At 42.6% G+C, this 15,035-nt stretch overlaps 1 protein-coding gene across 1 annotated transcript in view; it reads left to right on the top strand.

Annotated features, from left to right (window-relative positions):
- LOC138290716 (ovochymase-2-like) overlaps positions 1-9,956 on the top strand; it is a 559,559-nt gene extending 549,603 nt beyond the window's left edge. The window contains exon 25 of the mRNA XM_069230265.1: positions 8,779-9,956. Coding sequence (XP_069086366.1) covers positions 8,779-8,970 — 192 coding nt within the window. The 3' untranslated portion in view covers positions 8,971-9,956. The remainder of the gene's footprint in view (positions 1-8,778) is intronic.
- The last annotated feature ends 5,079 nt before the right edge of the window (positions 9,957-15,035 follow it).

Raw genomic sequence — 15,035 nt, 5'->3', positions numbered from 1 at the left:
AGTTGGGCTGGGCTGGGCTGTTCCCATGAGGAACAAGGTCAAGACTGATTTACATATGGTCGGGTCCAAACCGAGGTGGCATGGTGGGCGAAAAACGATGGATTGGGATGCAGCCTGAGCAACTACCTGTGGCTGAGAATATTTAAGCATTCCATCTATCACCTTGTTGTTTTTTCTCTAGGCACTAAACCTGGAACGCAGCCTTTTTTTGGGGTATGTACCCACTCCAGGTTCTAGGCTGCCCAGATACCCTAACTAAAGGAAGAGTTGATGGTTTTAAGATTTCAGTTCAAACATTCATCTGCTTTCTGTTGCTTGGTGTCCTGCACTGTATCAACTTGAGGTCAAGCCAGTGTCAGTCAACAGAGCAAGGTGGGAGCAGACTCCCAGCTACAGCAATCACCCAGCACCTTCTGGACACATTGGAGCATACTTTAACCCTGGGCCAAATTTAAGGCTCCTCCAGGGTAGCATAGCTTGGGACTACAACAAGACAGATTCTCTTCTAGAAATCAATTCTCTGAGTGGCTCAAGCTTATCAGTGATATTATGTTCAGACAAATTTCAGACGCCCTCTGTTAGTCTCCTGACCAATCACCGTATGCATACTTGCTGTAAGGCCTGCCCACCCATCCTGTAACTATGGAAACACTTACATTTAACACACCCTCTTTATGTTGTGTCAGTGCACTCCTACCTATACAGTAAGGCATCAGGCTCACCGATACTCCCATTCTCCCCACAGACAAATATCTGTGAGCCAGTAAAGCATGTCCACACTCATTTATGTAATGACCCTGGAAAGGAAACACTTACATCATTGTCAGAGCTCATTCAGGCCTATTACCTACAAATACGCCCCAGAACCTAGCCACTACTCTGCAGAAGGACTGATCCACACTGTAAGCCATGAGTACTAGGAGTGGCAGTACCCCATCTCTGTGGGTAATCAGCTCTAAGCCTCAAACTTTGTGCACTATGATTTATCCTGTTGTGAAAGGGGAAATACTATAAAGCCAATGGCCTTTGCACAGGTGAAGGGTAAGCACTCATATGAAATCTCTGAACTTCATACTGTGCAAATGTAAACAGCCATTGCCAGCTCTCAGTCTCTGCAGTATGTCTCCTGATGCTCCAGAGAACAATACTCAAATAATTGAACCAGAGTCACATACTGAAAACATGCTGTTATTTTGTTACCCTATAAACGCACAGAGTTGGAAATGGGATGGGACGCAACACAAAATAGTTCAGGCAGCAAATAAGTGGACGAATCACAGCTACTGTTACAGTTTTTGCATATAATTTAATCAAGACGGTCAGCTCACCAATATGCAGATATTCTTTATATACTTACATTTGCCACAAAATATGCAAATAGATCTTTAACAGGGGTAACCCTACAAACATCGCTCACACTGCACCTCACAATACTTGTAGTTCGCCGCACTATTAAAAGTTCCTTATATCCCTGGAGCCTGACCCTTGTATCTCAACATAACTTCGCCCCGGGCCCTGTCTCTGATTCCTCTTCACGTTCCAGCCAGCTGACACGTTGATGTACTCCTGGGTGACATTTCTTCAGCAATCCTTCTCCATATTGCCTAGCCTCTATTTGATGTTGGATGTCAAGTAGTTACCTAAAGAAATTGTACTGAGAGAGAGAGGCTTTACTTACATGAGTAGCTCTCCACTCGGAAAAGCTGTCCTTTGATCCATGACATTGGCGCCATGCTCCAAACAGCGAGCAACATGAAGAATCTGGAAATGATAAAAAACTGACAGCTTGCAATGAAAAATCAAGCCTCTACTCAGAGGCGTAACAAGTGTGACATTGACCCTAATGCAAGGAAAGAAGTGCCCTCAGGGGCCCGCTGTGTGAACTTTGAAATAAAGCAATGATAATTGTTCAGTGGGCTCCTCACATCTCAGTGGGCTCCTCACGTCTCTGGACCCCCCAGTGCCACCACACCTACTACACTAGTGGCCTTTACACCTCGCCTCCACTGTTGTACAGAGCTGTTTTTTTCACCTTACAGAATCAAACGTAACCCCCTGTTTCTTTAGCTCTGTTTCACTCTCGACATTACCAGATCCAGAAAAAGACAAAGCCTTCCGAATAGTGTCTCTAAGGAACACATTCCTTGTTTTTACTTGTGTGAGTACCTCAGCAGTCTCTTCTCTTCCTCTGAAGGTAGCTAACCCACACTGCTTACGGCACCAACGAAGTTCGATAAGCATGAAATGGAAAACATTATACAAATCCGAGGCTTTCAATACAATATTTAAATAGCTCTTATTTAACAACTGCTTGCTTGCAGTGATGTGATAGCACACAATTAGAAAACACATGTATAATTATGATCTCATATTTTTTCTGTCAACATAGTTACATATTGTCACAAATACTATATAATAAGCCCATTGCAGATTATGGGGAAAGAAAAGGTTAATAACCTTAAAGCTAGTGCCACACAGGCCGCAAAGAGTTTCTGGTAACAGTATAAAATAAATAATCATTCAAATGTGTAATTCGCATTGTTTAAAACAATTGACAAAATATCTACTAATGTGCCTGCATTTATTTGTTTTCCATTTGCAACACACTCAAAAAGATAATCTGTTTCAGAGGGCTAGTCAGTAGCGCGGGACGGAGGAAAAGAGCAGGACAAGAAGGGGGTGGTAAGAGATGTAGAAGATGAGTAAGGAAAGGGCACAAGATCATAGGAGAATATTGAAACTCCACTACGGTAAAAGTAGGAGGGTTGTCTGCTCAGAATGCCAGATGATGAGTTTTTCAGATTGTGATGGAAGTGATGGCGAGTATGCTTATCTACGATAACAAAAGGCTTCGACAGCAAATTCCTGCCATGCAAGACATCATTTTGAGAAGCTTGGAACTTAGATAAAGCATTGGTCTATAACGGTGACCTGACTGCGGCAAGGGATTAAACAGGTTGACCGTATAAGAATTTCAAGGTGGACTTGGTGTGGTCAGCCATTTTGAGATTGCAGATAAGCTCAGCTGCTTCATTTTGGATGCACCGCAGCTGTGATAGAAGGAGAGCAAACTGACTCTGGTTTCAGTTTAGGAGAGAGAAAGGTTGTGAAGTTCCTGGCTAAGTTCAAGTGGTCACTATAAAGTGAACGATAGTGTATTTGCTTTCTTAGGGTAAGATGGTCTGAGGCTACAGGATGTCTCAACACAGGGGGGGGGGTGGAGGAGCAAACGAATCCAGGTGATTTAAACAGACACTAGATATCAGTGCGGTTAAGAAGTGGTGAAGTTCACGTAGCTGTTTTTGCTGTTACAGGCATGTCTGATGAATATCCAGCGCTAAATTGCTGTTAGATTCCTGGGGTTGTCTTGCATGCAATGTGAACTGCATTATATGTTGTATGAGGTATGACTTTCAGTCAGAGAGCTTACCACATCCCTTGCTACCTCCATCAGATCCACATTTCTCCCTGTACCCTGTCCTGCTTTGGTGAGTTGAAATTTGAGAATCAGCCATAGGCTTCTAGAAGTTAGGACAATACCAGCAGCAGCAGGAAGCCTCAGACTGTAGAACTGAAGGGTCATCACTGCCTGGCTAAATGGATAAAGCAGCTCTTTAAATGGGAAGGTACTATCAGGTTCTCATTTCCTGCACTTCTTGAATCTGGGAAGAAATGCAATGGCACTTCTCGGCACTGCTTCAATGCTTTTGGTGGAAGAGTACTGAAGAGTACTGATACTTCTCTGCAGCAAACAGGTACTCCGAGACAAAGACTACCTGCACTTCTAAATTTCAATTTCAAGCATGAAGCATTGGGATGGATAGAGGCTTTGGGCCTTAACTGTCTGCCTTTAAAGTCACTATTGACTCTCCCAAGATGCCAACATTTATCTGGAGGATGATTAAATCACAGCTTTCCTCAGGTGGCTTCACCCAGTAAGGAGCTCTCTCTTGCCCTTTTGTTCAGTCTCTCTCTCTCTCTCTCTCTCTCTTTCTCATTCAGTTTGGTCTCTCTTATTCCATCATGGAAAAAACTATTATTATTTGTATGAAAAAGCCATGTGCGATGCTGCATGTGTGTAAAAAATTAGTTAGCAAGTACATAACTACATTTTTAAGCATGCATCTGGACTTGTGAACACAGGTTTGGTTTAAAAGAGGGTAAGAAGCTATATACATCAATTTTAAGCCAATGGTATTTTTTTCCAAAACACCGAGGTAGAAATGCACCAACAAAATATGGTTTATGGGTCAGGCTTCACAGTGGGGTAGGGTGCATGATCTATTGTTACTCATTATTTAAAATATACGTAGTCGGCTTTGTAAGTGTGTATGTGTATGGTATTTGTATAGTGTGAACCAGGCCAAAATACAGCTTTGGTTCCACTCAGGGGAGTGTTCTCTCTCACCCCATGCTATTGGCTATCTGGTTTATAATTCCGCCTGCTAGGAAGTGCTTCCTTTGAAAAGTGGGGGGTACTATATAACATCTGAAAAATACCCCGAATCGTCACACTGCTCGTCCCATTCAATGCTATTTCTCTTATAAACGTATTAAATAGGAAACAATATTATCAAAGCTAAAATGTCTTGCGTTAAAGTGCTAAACAGAATTTTTGCATGCTACACATTCAAACAGCATTTGTTAATGCCTGTGATTGAGTACATTGACACGTTACAGTCACACCTTGTTCAGTTCACACAGCAGCTGTACAGCGCCTTCTTTTTTTAAATTACTTTTTAATAAGATTTTCAACACTTTCAACTTCAACTATGGCAGCATACAAACATTTCCACCATAACATTCACTGTGTCCACATGCTTAGTACACCCTAGCCCAAGCATCACTTGAATATGAAGCAGGAAGCAAATTACAAACATGCGCCCGCCAGGTACGGTCCCCACCATTGTGACCGGATCTCACTATGTTGAAGTAGCCCCACCACTGACACCATACCTTTGTATGTTTATTGCTTTTTCAGCAATAGAGGAATAATCCATTTCTCTCAACTACTCTGAAATGAGAGGGGCCTCCTTTGGTCTCCAGTGGCTCGCTATATCCTTCTTTGCCAGCATACACCCGATCCCAATCAGCAAATTCTGCCCTTGGGTCCATTCACCTTGCAAGCAACCCCAGGTTTGTCAACTTTTGGTCTCAATCAATCAGGATCCCTACTACTGCCTCCATCTTTTCAAAGATCGCAACCCAATATCTTTGTATAACCAGGCCCGTCCCACACTACATGAAACAGTGTGCCCCTCGTCTGCCTGCATCTGAGGCACTCATGTTCGATTAGTCTCCCCATCTATCAGTCCACAGTCTATCTGGGGTGTAATATTCCCTGTGGAAATATTTGAATTAATTCAGGTTCAGCCAAGCCAGAATCACCAATTATCTTACCATCTTGGCTTTGAGATATTTATCCTTAGCTAATGAACCAAAGTCAGACTCCCACCACTACCTTAATTTTGTCTTTGGTTCGGAACGTTAATCACCATTGTATTGTATAAACATGATATATCCTTTTCCTTGATAGCTGCCATAGTGAGTCTGACCTACAGCTACCTATAATGTAGAAGTCCTGCAGTTTGGGCCTTATAGGTGTCCAGCACATGTCCCATTGCAAATACATAACTGGGATATGCGTGGCTTGTATTCTGTAGTCAGTCAAACATTGAACAACATATGGTCCATTAACCAGACACTCTCCAGCCTGGAAATTCCCAACCTGTCCCAAGTCTTAAAGCCCTGCAGCCATGCAGTTTCGGATAGCCATGTACCCGTCCACACTGGCGTTTCTTTAATAAGCACCTTATACCACCCCATCCATTGCAGTGCCCCTCAACAACGTCGTATAGGGATTGCGGTGATAGCTGGAAGGTCAACCAGTATTTTCTCACAATACAGCCAGGATCATGGGTCTGACCGAACAAGCGATGCCGGTACTAGTCTCATGGCCCTGTCCCCAAATATCCAGTTCTTGATCAGAAGCAAATGGGCAGCCCAATTGTATAGCCTCAAGTCAATGGCCCTAGTTTCTCTCTGTCAAATGTGGATTGTATGCACCTGTGTGAGACTTTTGGAGTGGTCCCTCCCATACATACCTGTTCACACAACCTTGCATATTTATGAACCACATCGGGGCATTCATATGTGGGTAATTCTGCAGAACATACAGGATCTCCTGCAGGGCCACTGTTTTGAATAAGACGATTCTCCCCAGCACATTTAATGGGACTGTACGCCAGCGTGCCATGTGTCACTTGATTTTATGGACCATGGAAATGATGTTCCTGTCCCAGAACTCCCTTGGAATCCCTAGAAGTATACATGCCAAAATATTGTAATGTTCCCTGCTCACACCTAATAACAGGAGATTCCAGAGGCAGCAAAGGGGGAGGCCTCACCAATGGGATAATGGCCCACTTCCCCCAATTCACATGAAGCCCGGCTGCATCCCCATAGATCTCAAGCAGGCAGATTACCCTTGGAATGGACAAGTTGGGGTGTTGAACATATAAAAGAACATCAAAAGGGAGGTGCGGTCTTCCAGACCTGTGCATCTCATCTAATCAATTCAGCCAGGTGTTCAAAAAAGAGACCAATTCTAAGGATGGAGAGGGGGCAAGCCTGACCAGTATCACTAACTGTAGGGAAGCCCCGAGGCAGGGCACTGTTTACTCAAACACTTGGCCCAGATGAACAGTATAATAATTTAATGTAGTTACGGAAGATGGGAGAAATGTGTAAGAAATGTCATTCAACTGAGTGGAAGACCTTCTCAAAATCCATCTGTACCATAACAGTCCGTCCTGATACTTTATCCAAGTGTGCCAACACCATGTTTAATCTGCGGGTATAGTGCCTAGTTCTCCTGGCTGCCATAAAGTCATTTTGGTTGTAATGCACTAGAGACCTTATAAGTTTTACCAGTTGGTTGGCTAGTGATTTTGTCACCAGCTTGACCTCTACGTTAATTAAGGAGATCGGCCAATACTATGAGCTGTCCATCATTGGCCTGTCAGGTTAAGCAGTGACCACCACAGTGGCCCCCCCGAAGGTCTAGGGGCAATATTCTTTCACCCTCCTCAAGCATGGCGAGGAGACGCAGTCTGTATCTCCTGTAGTGTTGACTATAGTTTCTCAACTGAAAACAGCAAATCCATGTCTTCTCTGTCGGATGGGGAAATTTTGGTCACCACCAAATCTTTGGCTGTGGGGTTCTGTTGTTCAGTCTGGCACGGCAGGGACAACTGGTAGAGCACCTCACTGAACTTTGCAAAGGCTTTGACTGTTTGCCCAGCATCATACGTCACATCTTCATCCTTCATCTTCATCATACGTCACATCATCAAATTTGACAGGCAGAAGATAAGTTTCCCAGTTCTACCCCCAAATTTGTAAATCCTATGCTGTAACACCAACATGGCTACTTCAGCATTTCCGAGTAGTCTCTGCTTGAGGGACACTTTGGCCATCTCTAGACGGTGTTTTCCCTCTGTGTCATAACTGGGCCTATTGACAATTTACAATCCATATTTGTAGTTCATGAGTTTTGATTTCCATTGCATTCTAGCCCCTTCCCACTAGATATGCAATAATATTGCCACTGAGAACCGCCTTTATAGCCTCCCATAAAATGATGGAGAGATGTCAACTGAAGAATTGAGTTTACAGTAGTTCTCTGTCTCCTCCCTGAGGAATTCCTGAAACTTGACAACCCGTAGCCACCCACCATGGAGGCCCCAGTGAGCGCTTGTCCAGTGTGCCATCCTTGCAAGGGTGAGTTCAATAGGGGAATTGTCCGATAACACATGAATTCTGGCTCCTGTTACCGGAAGAATATCAGTGAAAGGGAGGAACAAATAGTCCAATTGTAGGTAGGAGCCATGCAAATAGGAATAATATGTGTATTCACGTGATTGTAATAACACCTTTTATAACAGTTTATCATTTGAAAACTCTATATTAAATACTTATTAATCTTCAATGGCTTTATGTTGCACCTGGCACTTAGTTAAAAATCCAAGTTAATCTGTGCTTTGTAAAAGAATAATTGTGTAAATCGTTTTCTGACACAAATGTGTTTAGGCCTTCTGTGATCAATACAGTAAGTGACTTTTGTACGTTTGAACCTTTGTAGAGGGGATATATATGTGCCATCTGGTTCAAATTGACGAAGTGGACGCTATTGACAGAATAGAAATCTCCAAGAATTAATCAATTATTTTGGGAAGCGGGAGAAAGGTTACAATCCAGGTTTGGGCCATAAATCAGGATGGCGAAGTATAATCTGAAGTCCTCAACTCATAGAGATCTTTGTGCAAGCCCCGACGTGTTATTGTTCAAAATATGGTTCTGAAAATTCATATCTGAATCATCAAATGTGTGAGAGATATCAAATGTAGCCAACCATCAGAAGATTTTCGTTTATATTATCATACATGCCAACATTCTGTAACCTTAAAAGGTAGGATTTTCAGGTGTCAACATGGATAATTAGCATACTAATGACATGATCGAAAATCACATCCCAAGATCATTGTGCCAGCAAAGACATCACAAGAAATCACATGACACGCAACCGGGTCTATGTCAGAGGGAATATTTGTGGATCTGACTTAGATGACATCACTAAACATAAATTGCATGCCATAATTGAGTGTGCCCTGCCTTAATTCTCCTTATGTCAGGTTGTGTATAGTCCTCTGTATTTAACAAGTCTGTCAATGAAAAGGTCAATTTAATTACACCTTGACCTGTTTTTTTCCTCTTCAGGGAGACACTGGAGGACCTCTGGCCTGTAACTCTACATCTGCAATGAAATGGGAAGTCCATGGAATTATGAGTTTTTCAACATCTAACTGCCTGGCGGATAACAAACCACCTGTCTTCACACGAGTGTCTGCCTACAGAGACTGGATTGAAGACAAAATCAAGAGGTTTACATTTGAAAACCAAGGTCCATAATCTCCTAAGAACACACTAAACCGAGAGTATGGAACTTCTGAAAGAATTATCTGAATGGCTTCGATCATTTGAAAAAACACTCACTGGTGCTCAATATTAAGATCGTAAATTAGTGAGGTTGTTTTCTGCCACAAACAGTAGACGGCAGGATGCTGAAAAATGGCCGTTCTGAACCCCTTTACTGCAACCTTACTCCCCCCCAAAACACCCTACCCACGGACCTCTGTTACTTGGTCAAACACCCCCCCCCCCCCGTCCCACTTTGTCCCCACCATTGCTTGATGTAACCATCCTCTCTCACCCATTCCACCTCCCCATCGTTTCTTCTGGCCCTCTTCAGCCAGCCCCTCGGCCCAATTGTACAGCACTCATTGCTTCACACATCAATTTACAAATTCTGCAACTTGAGGCAAACCAATGTTAAAGTCCTTGTTCAGTGCACTAACCTGGAGTGTGCATATCTACCTAATGTAGTTTTTAAGTCACATTTATTTCATTATAATTATTTTATTCATAAACATAATGTCAGTGCCATAAGACCGAGGACGAAATTATAGGAGTGTGGCACTGTTTACTATCAATGATACTCAGTGGGAGATACAATGTGGATTGTATCATACGTTTCTGACATCTGTAATTTTTTTTATGGGACGGTATTGCCTTAGAAGTAACTTATATTACAACGCACATGTATACACAAATGTGAATTCTATGCCTTGTTTAGTATTTACTACCTGTCCAATCAACAGCCTTCCTTTTTATGTGGATCACGGATAGCTGCCGTATGAATGAGAGCTATAACTTTGGATGTGTCGCCTTAACATTCAAAACTTGCTCAAAGACATGTTAGTTCAGGGGGAAACTGAACTACAACCAAGAGGTTTGTGACAGTCCATAAACGCATAGTCTAAAGACCAAGCTTATAGACTTAAATGTCATTCTCAAAAATCTACTTGTCTTCGTGAATTAAAGATATTAAATATATAAGTAATAATTGAGATGAATATGGTGTGCTTGTAATTATTATTTACCTGGACATGGGAAAAGGAGACATGGTGAAAGACCACATGGAAAGGATATATTTTTGATTCACTAACTAACAAGAACCGGATAATTATGTCTACTATCCGCATGAGATTCAGGACCAAACTCAGCTTCACAGTGTTTCCAATATGTGCACAATGGGGGGAGGAGGCGGGAAAAAAAAGGCACAAATATAAAGTCATCATAGAATCTATGCAACAGAGTGAAGGTAGGATGCTTTTCAGAACCTGAAATAGATGGTTGACTTCAAAGAACCTGTGTTTTTTTATTTACTGAACTCAAAAGCTGAAATACGAGAATAGCATTTAAATACCTGCATTGCCTTGTGACCATAGCCTATCGGAATTTGACTAAGCCTCCTGAGACGCTTGAAAGGAGTAGGACCACAGATAAATAAGCAGCTAACTACATTTAATGCCAAACACTTTCAGACAATTTATAAAATGTGTAAAAGACATGGAAAGCAATTTTGGGAAAGACCGGATGTATATCTGTGAAAGCATTCTAATGGTCTCTGTTCTTGCACTGCACAGGGATAAATCCAAGAAATTCTGTTAAACCTACTGGTGGAATATCCTAATATTACTCTGCATTTCCCAAAACCCCTTCATTAAAACCCAAATCAGACACTACAAAGCACCAGATATACCTTCTTTCACCGAGAACATCTTCACCCTTCCTTGTTCCAACAGGCCACATTCTGGTGAACGTGCCTCGACTGTCCTTGAATTAAAATTTTAGAAACTCCTCCCGCTACCTCCTCGCACCCCAACTCATTCAGAATTCCATCAGTCAAGTGAACCTTTCAAATGTTCTTTAGGTATGTGTCTCTTTCTGTTGTAATAGCCCCAAACCCTTGATTCATCTGTCACACCCTCCTCAGTATTTATAGATCATTTTGGTGGTGACCTCTGAACCCCATAGATTTTTATCATAATAACAACATTACTGAGCAGTGTTGCTTCTCGTACGAATGAGACTATGAGACTGGGGGCCTATCAGTAATGTTAAGATTAGTACATCCCTAACTGAGGCCCATCACAAAGCTTCTGCAGGTGAAACTTAGTGACTGATGCAACGCTTTCCTCCAGTTTCAAGGGCTTTCTCGGGGCTTCAAACTGTTCTGGAGCTGAAATAGTGATGAAAAGAAAAAGAGATGGAAAGACATAAAGATAGAGAAAACTACGGAGAAAGAGAAAGAGAAAGTGAAAATATGGTATTGTACTCGAAAACATCTAGTAACACCAACGTTGGTGATTCTGTGTTGAAGACAGGAAGCACAGGTGTGTCCATTACTTTTACAGAACTGATGGCAGCCCCACCACCATCTTTTGCTTAATATAGGCTTAAAAAGGCTTTTGAAAGTTTTTCTAGACCCGAATACGCTATCAACCAAACAAGGATATTGGTCACAAAACAACTTAACACTTGCTATATGAGGAATAAACAATTTTGACTCTAGAATAGGGACTGGAGACAACTATGACAGTTACTTACAACGGCCTATTCACCGTTTTAGATGGGGCACAACCTAGAGCAATAAACCTCCTTTATCTGTTGCATTTTCTGACACACTAGACCACTATATTCTACTCTATGTCCTGCAATTATGTCAGGGATTGTCTGGAAAGTGGCCCAGCCCTACCTTACCTGACTAATCACAGCAAATCCAACTAGGCATATGCAAGTCATGTAAATATAACTTTGGAGCACCGTAGGTGACTTTTATGTCAACTTTATCTTTCGTTGCTATCTGTAAACCAGTTGGTAGGATGGCAAAAACCTGAATTCTAGGTGTTTGCACATGGCATCAACATCACCAGGGTTGGTCTAGCCTATAAAGCATTCTGGCAGTGCCTGAAGTGCTGCTTTTTGGCTATTTGTGGGCCGATTTTATAGTCTACTGGGCAGGGTTTTTACTGTTGATTTCTCTGATATTACCACAAACATTGTCTGCTGCAAGCAAAAAATGCATGCAGTCTTCCATATCTAGCAAACACCAGCACAGCTTATCTTAAACATTTTGAACTCCTTATTTGCAAATGTGGGCAGCTTTTTTAGCCATCTGTTTCACAAATGTGGGTCACTTTTAGTTTGATGCCAAGTCCTATTTTCCATCCCACTCCAACCTTGCCCATCACTCTCTCTTGAAAACAGATTTGGGAAGAAGACCAACACTGTAGAATGTTTGTGATGCATTTACTTGTGAAGAATGGATGTTTCTAGTGCTTGAATGGAGCTAGCACAGGCACTGGTTGTTAACAGGCGAACATATTTGCTTCCCAAAGCCTCTTCACTAGTACATAAAGTACGGAATCTGGGCAAGCTATTAGTCAGAGGTGTTGCGACCTCTTGTCACCATTCTCAGGCCCTCGGGTGCACCAGTGTAACACCCCGAGTGGATGAGTACATATCAGTTCTTGCTTCCACACGCCACACCCTGAACACATAAACCACACTGCCATGCATGTGTCGGCAGAAGTCCAGAGTGACTTCGCGTCCGTTTATTTATTCTCTGTGCCCCTACATTATCACCCTGCCTGTAGAAGCCAGGTGGTGGATTACATCTGGTAGCAAAGGGAACACTGCTGCTGACTATCAGGTCGAAATAAAAGAATATTGGTTAGTGGGAGCTGGTGAAGTTAGAGAGTGGTGGGGCTGAGCTTATGGGGATGGGAAGATAGGAAGTGGGTTATTTGGGGTTCACGTTAAGGGGCACAGCATTTTTGGGAGCTCTCACTGTACTCGACAGCACAAGGTTATTGAACAAGGAACGATGACTGATTTGACTCTCTTGTCATTTAAATCGATGACGTGCGTTGTGCACATATGCTTCACCAACGTCCTGATTAATTTGATCCCCTAACATTTCACCAAATACTGCTTGAAAGCCGCACCAGGCTGCCACACCTTTGGGGTGACCAACACTTGTACCTCTCTTGACCAGGCAACATTCTGCCCATGAGCCCCTCGCGCTATCCCACACCTGCACGCTCATACAACTGTCAGTTCCCACTTGGCACTGGAAGTTTGGAATGGGCCCTGAGAGTCTGGGTGTTTATCATTTCAAGGTGCTTTTAAGCTCCCTTGTTCTGATTCCCACATACTTCGCACTACATAAAAAGTTTATAAAAAAGTGAAATCAAAGCCTTAACATAAAGAAAGACAAGTAGATACCTGGCTACTGGCTGAGTTGTACAAAGAGAAACAAGAAGACCTGGGTAAATCCCCGGTTAATTTGCATGATCTTAGGCAAATATTTTATTTCACCAAAACGTCTTGTTATTGCATATGAAAGGTTTTTCAAATATGACTTCAGAATACAAACTGCACACAAAGCTATTGTGACAGATTAAAGAGGCTAATGTTGCTGTATAATAATCTGAGACAAGTACAGAGTTTGCTCTACAACTACCTTGCCTCATAGGTCACTCATGGGTTATGTTAAAAACTATCACTTTCCATAAGTACTTCTCAGTGCAGCTGTCGCTGACGTACAGACCCTGGAGGGTGGCCGCACTATCAGTCATGTGGAAAGCTGACTGCCATCAAAGCAGCTCTCAAACTGACCAGAAGTATGCAGTGCCTGGGACACTGTGCAGTTTGTCCTCTTGCTTACCAATAGGATAGCACACTGAGTTAAGGACCATGCACTTCGTCATAGCGCCCACAGTTGTCATGTTTGAAATAAGGTACAATAGTTTACGCATTATTATTCACCTTTTTGAGGTGGAAAAAGACTTGAGATTATTTAAGGCCCTATACCTTTGCTTGAATAAAAAAGCATTCGATCTCTTTTGCTGAAATTATGAGTTAGGCTCCAAACTCACCCGGGTCATTTTTTTTTTTTAGAGAAACTGAGTGTTTTCTAAATAGCAATATAGCAATCATTTGGAACACATAGGGATGTGTTCCCCTCAGTACAATACAAATAACACAAGATTAGCTTCATAACACTTACTGTTACCGAATTGCGAGTCGCAATTCAGGATGCAGGATGGTGTCCCTGACACCATCTGAGACTCGCAAGGGGGTCGCAAAGGCCCACCTCATTAATATTAATGAGGTCGGTCGCTATTTGCTATCCCCTTGCGACACGCAGCACTCACAGGGATGGTGGCCTGCTGGAGAGAGCAGACCACCATGTCTGTGACTGCTTTTAAATAAAGCAGTTTATTTTTTCTAGTGCAGCCTGTTTCGTTTTTTGTATGCAACCCCATAGGGAACCCTGCCCTTTTGCGAATGGGTTACCACCAGTGTGACACTGGTGGTAACTGCGATTGCTTTGCAACCGCGTTCGCGGTCACAAAGCAATGCAGCATCGCGCTGCGACTCACAATTAGGAAGGGGAACACCCCTTCCTAATTGCGACTCGCAGTCCTGTTTTGCGAGTCGGTAACCAGGTTACTGACTCACAAAACGGGAATTGGGCGTTGCAATGTGGGTTTTGCACGTTGCAAACAGCGAAATTCGCTGTTTGCGACGTTCAAAACCTTTCCTACATCTCGCCCTAAATCACACATGCTTGCATCCCCTCCTACTGCGTGATGAGTGGGGAAAGGGTGGGATCTATGTCTGTAAACCGCAGATTGCTGCCCTCATGCAGGGATGAAGACTCAGACGCCCCAAATCATGATACTAGAAGCATCACTGGCCTATAGTGAATACTGCCATAGACCACAAGAGAAAGTTGATTTACTGCCTGACTTCTATCTTGTGCTTCAAAGCGAGGGTGGCAGGCAGCCTGGGACAGATAGCCCAGGCTTAAACGCATCCATTTGTTTAGAGATACGACTGTATCACTAAACAAATCGATCTGTTTAATATTTTTTTTATATGAATGTGCAGGAATTTCAGGGGTGCACAGCCCTTCAGCCCTCAAAGAGAAACCGTCCCTGATATTGGTAATAAACCCACAATGAACCCAACAGAATTACGAAAACGTTAATCTAAAAATTACAAGTTAGCTTGTATGAGCCTTAACTTGAAAAAAGGGCAAGGTGGAAGACATTTTAGCTCAT

This window comes from Pleurodeles waltl, chromosome 1_1, assembly GCF_031143425.1.
Source record: "Pleurodeles waltl isolate 20211129_DDA chromosome 1_1, aPleWal1.hap1.20221129, whole genome shotgun sequence".
Classification (NCBI taxonomy): Eukaryota; Metazoa; Chordata; class Amphibia; order Caudata; family Salamandridae; genus Pleurodeles; species Pleurodeles waltl.
The sequence above is the reverse complement of the archived record's forward strand: the minus strand, read 5'-3'. Positions and strand labels throughout refer to the sequence as shown.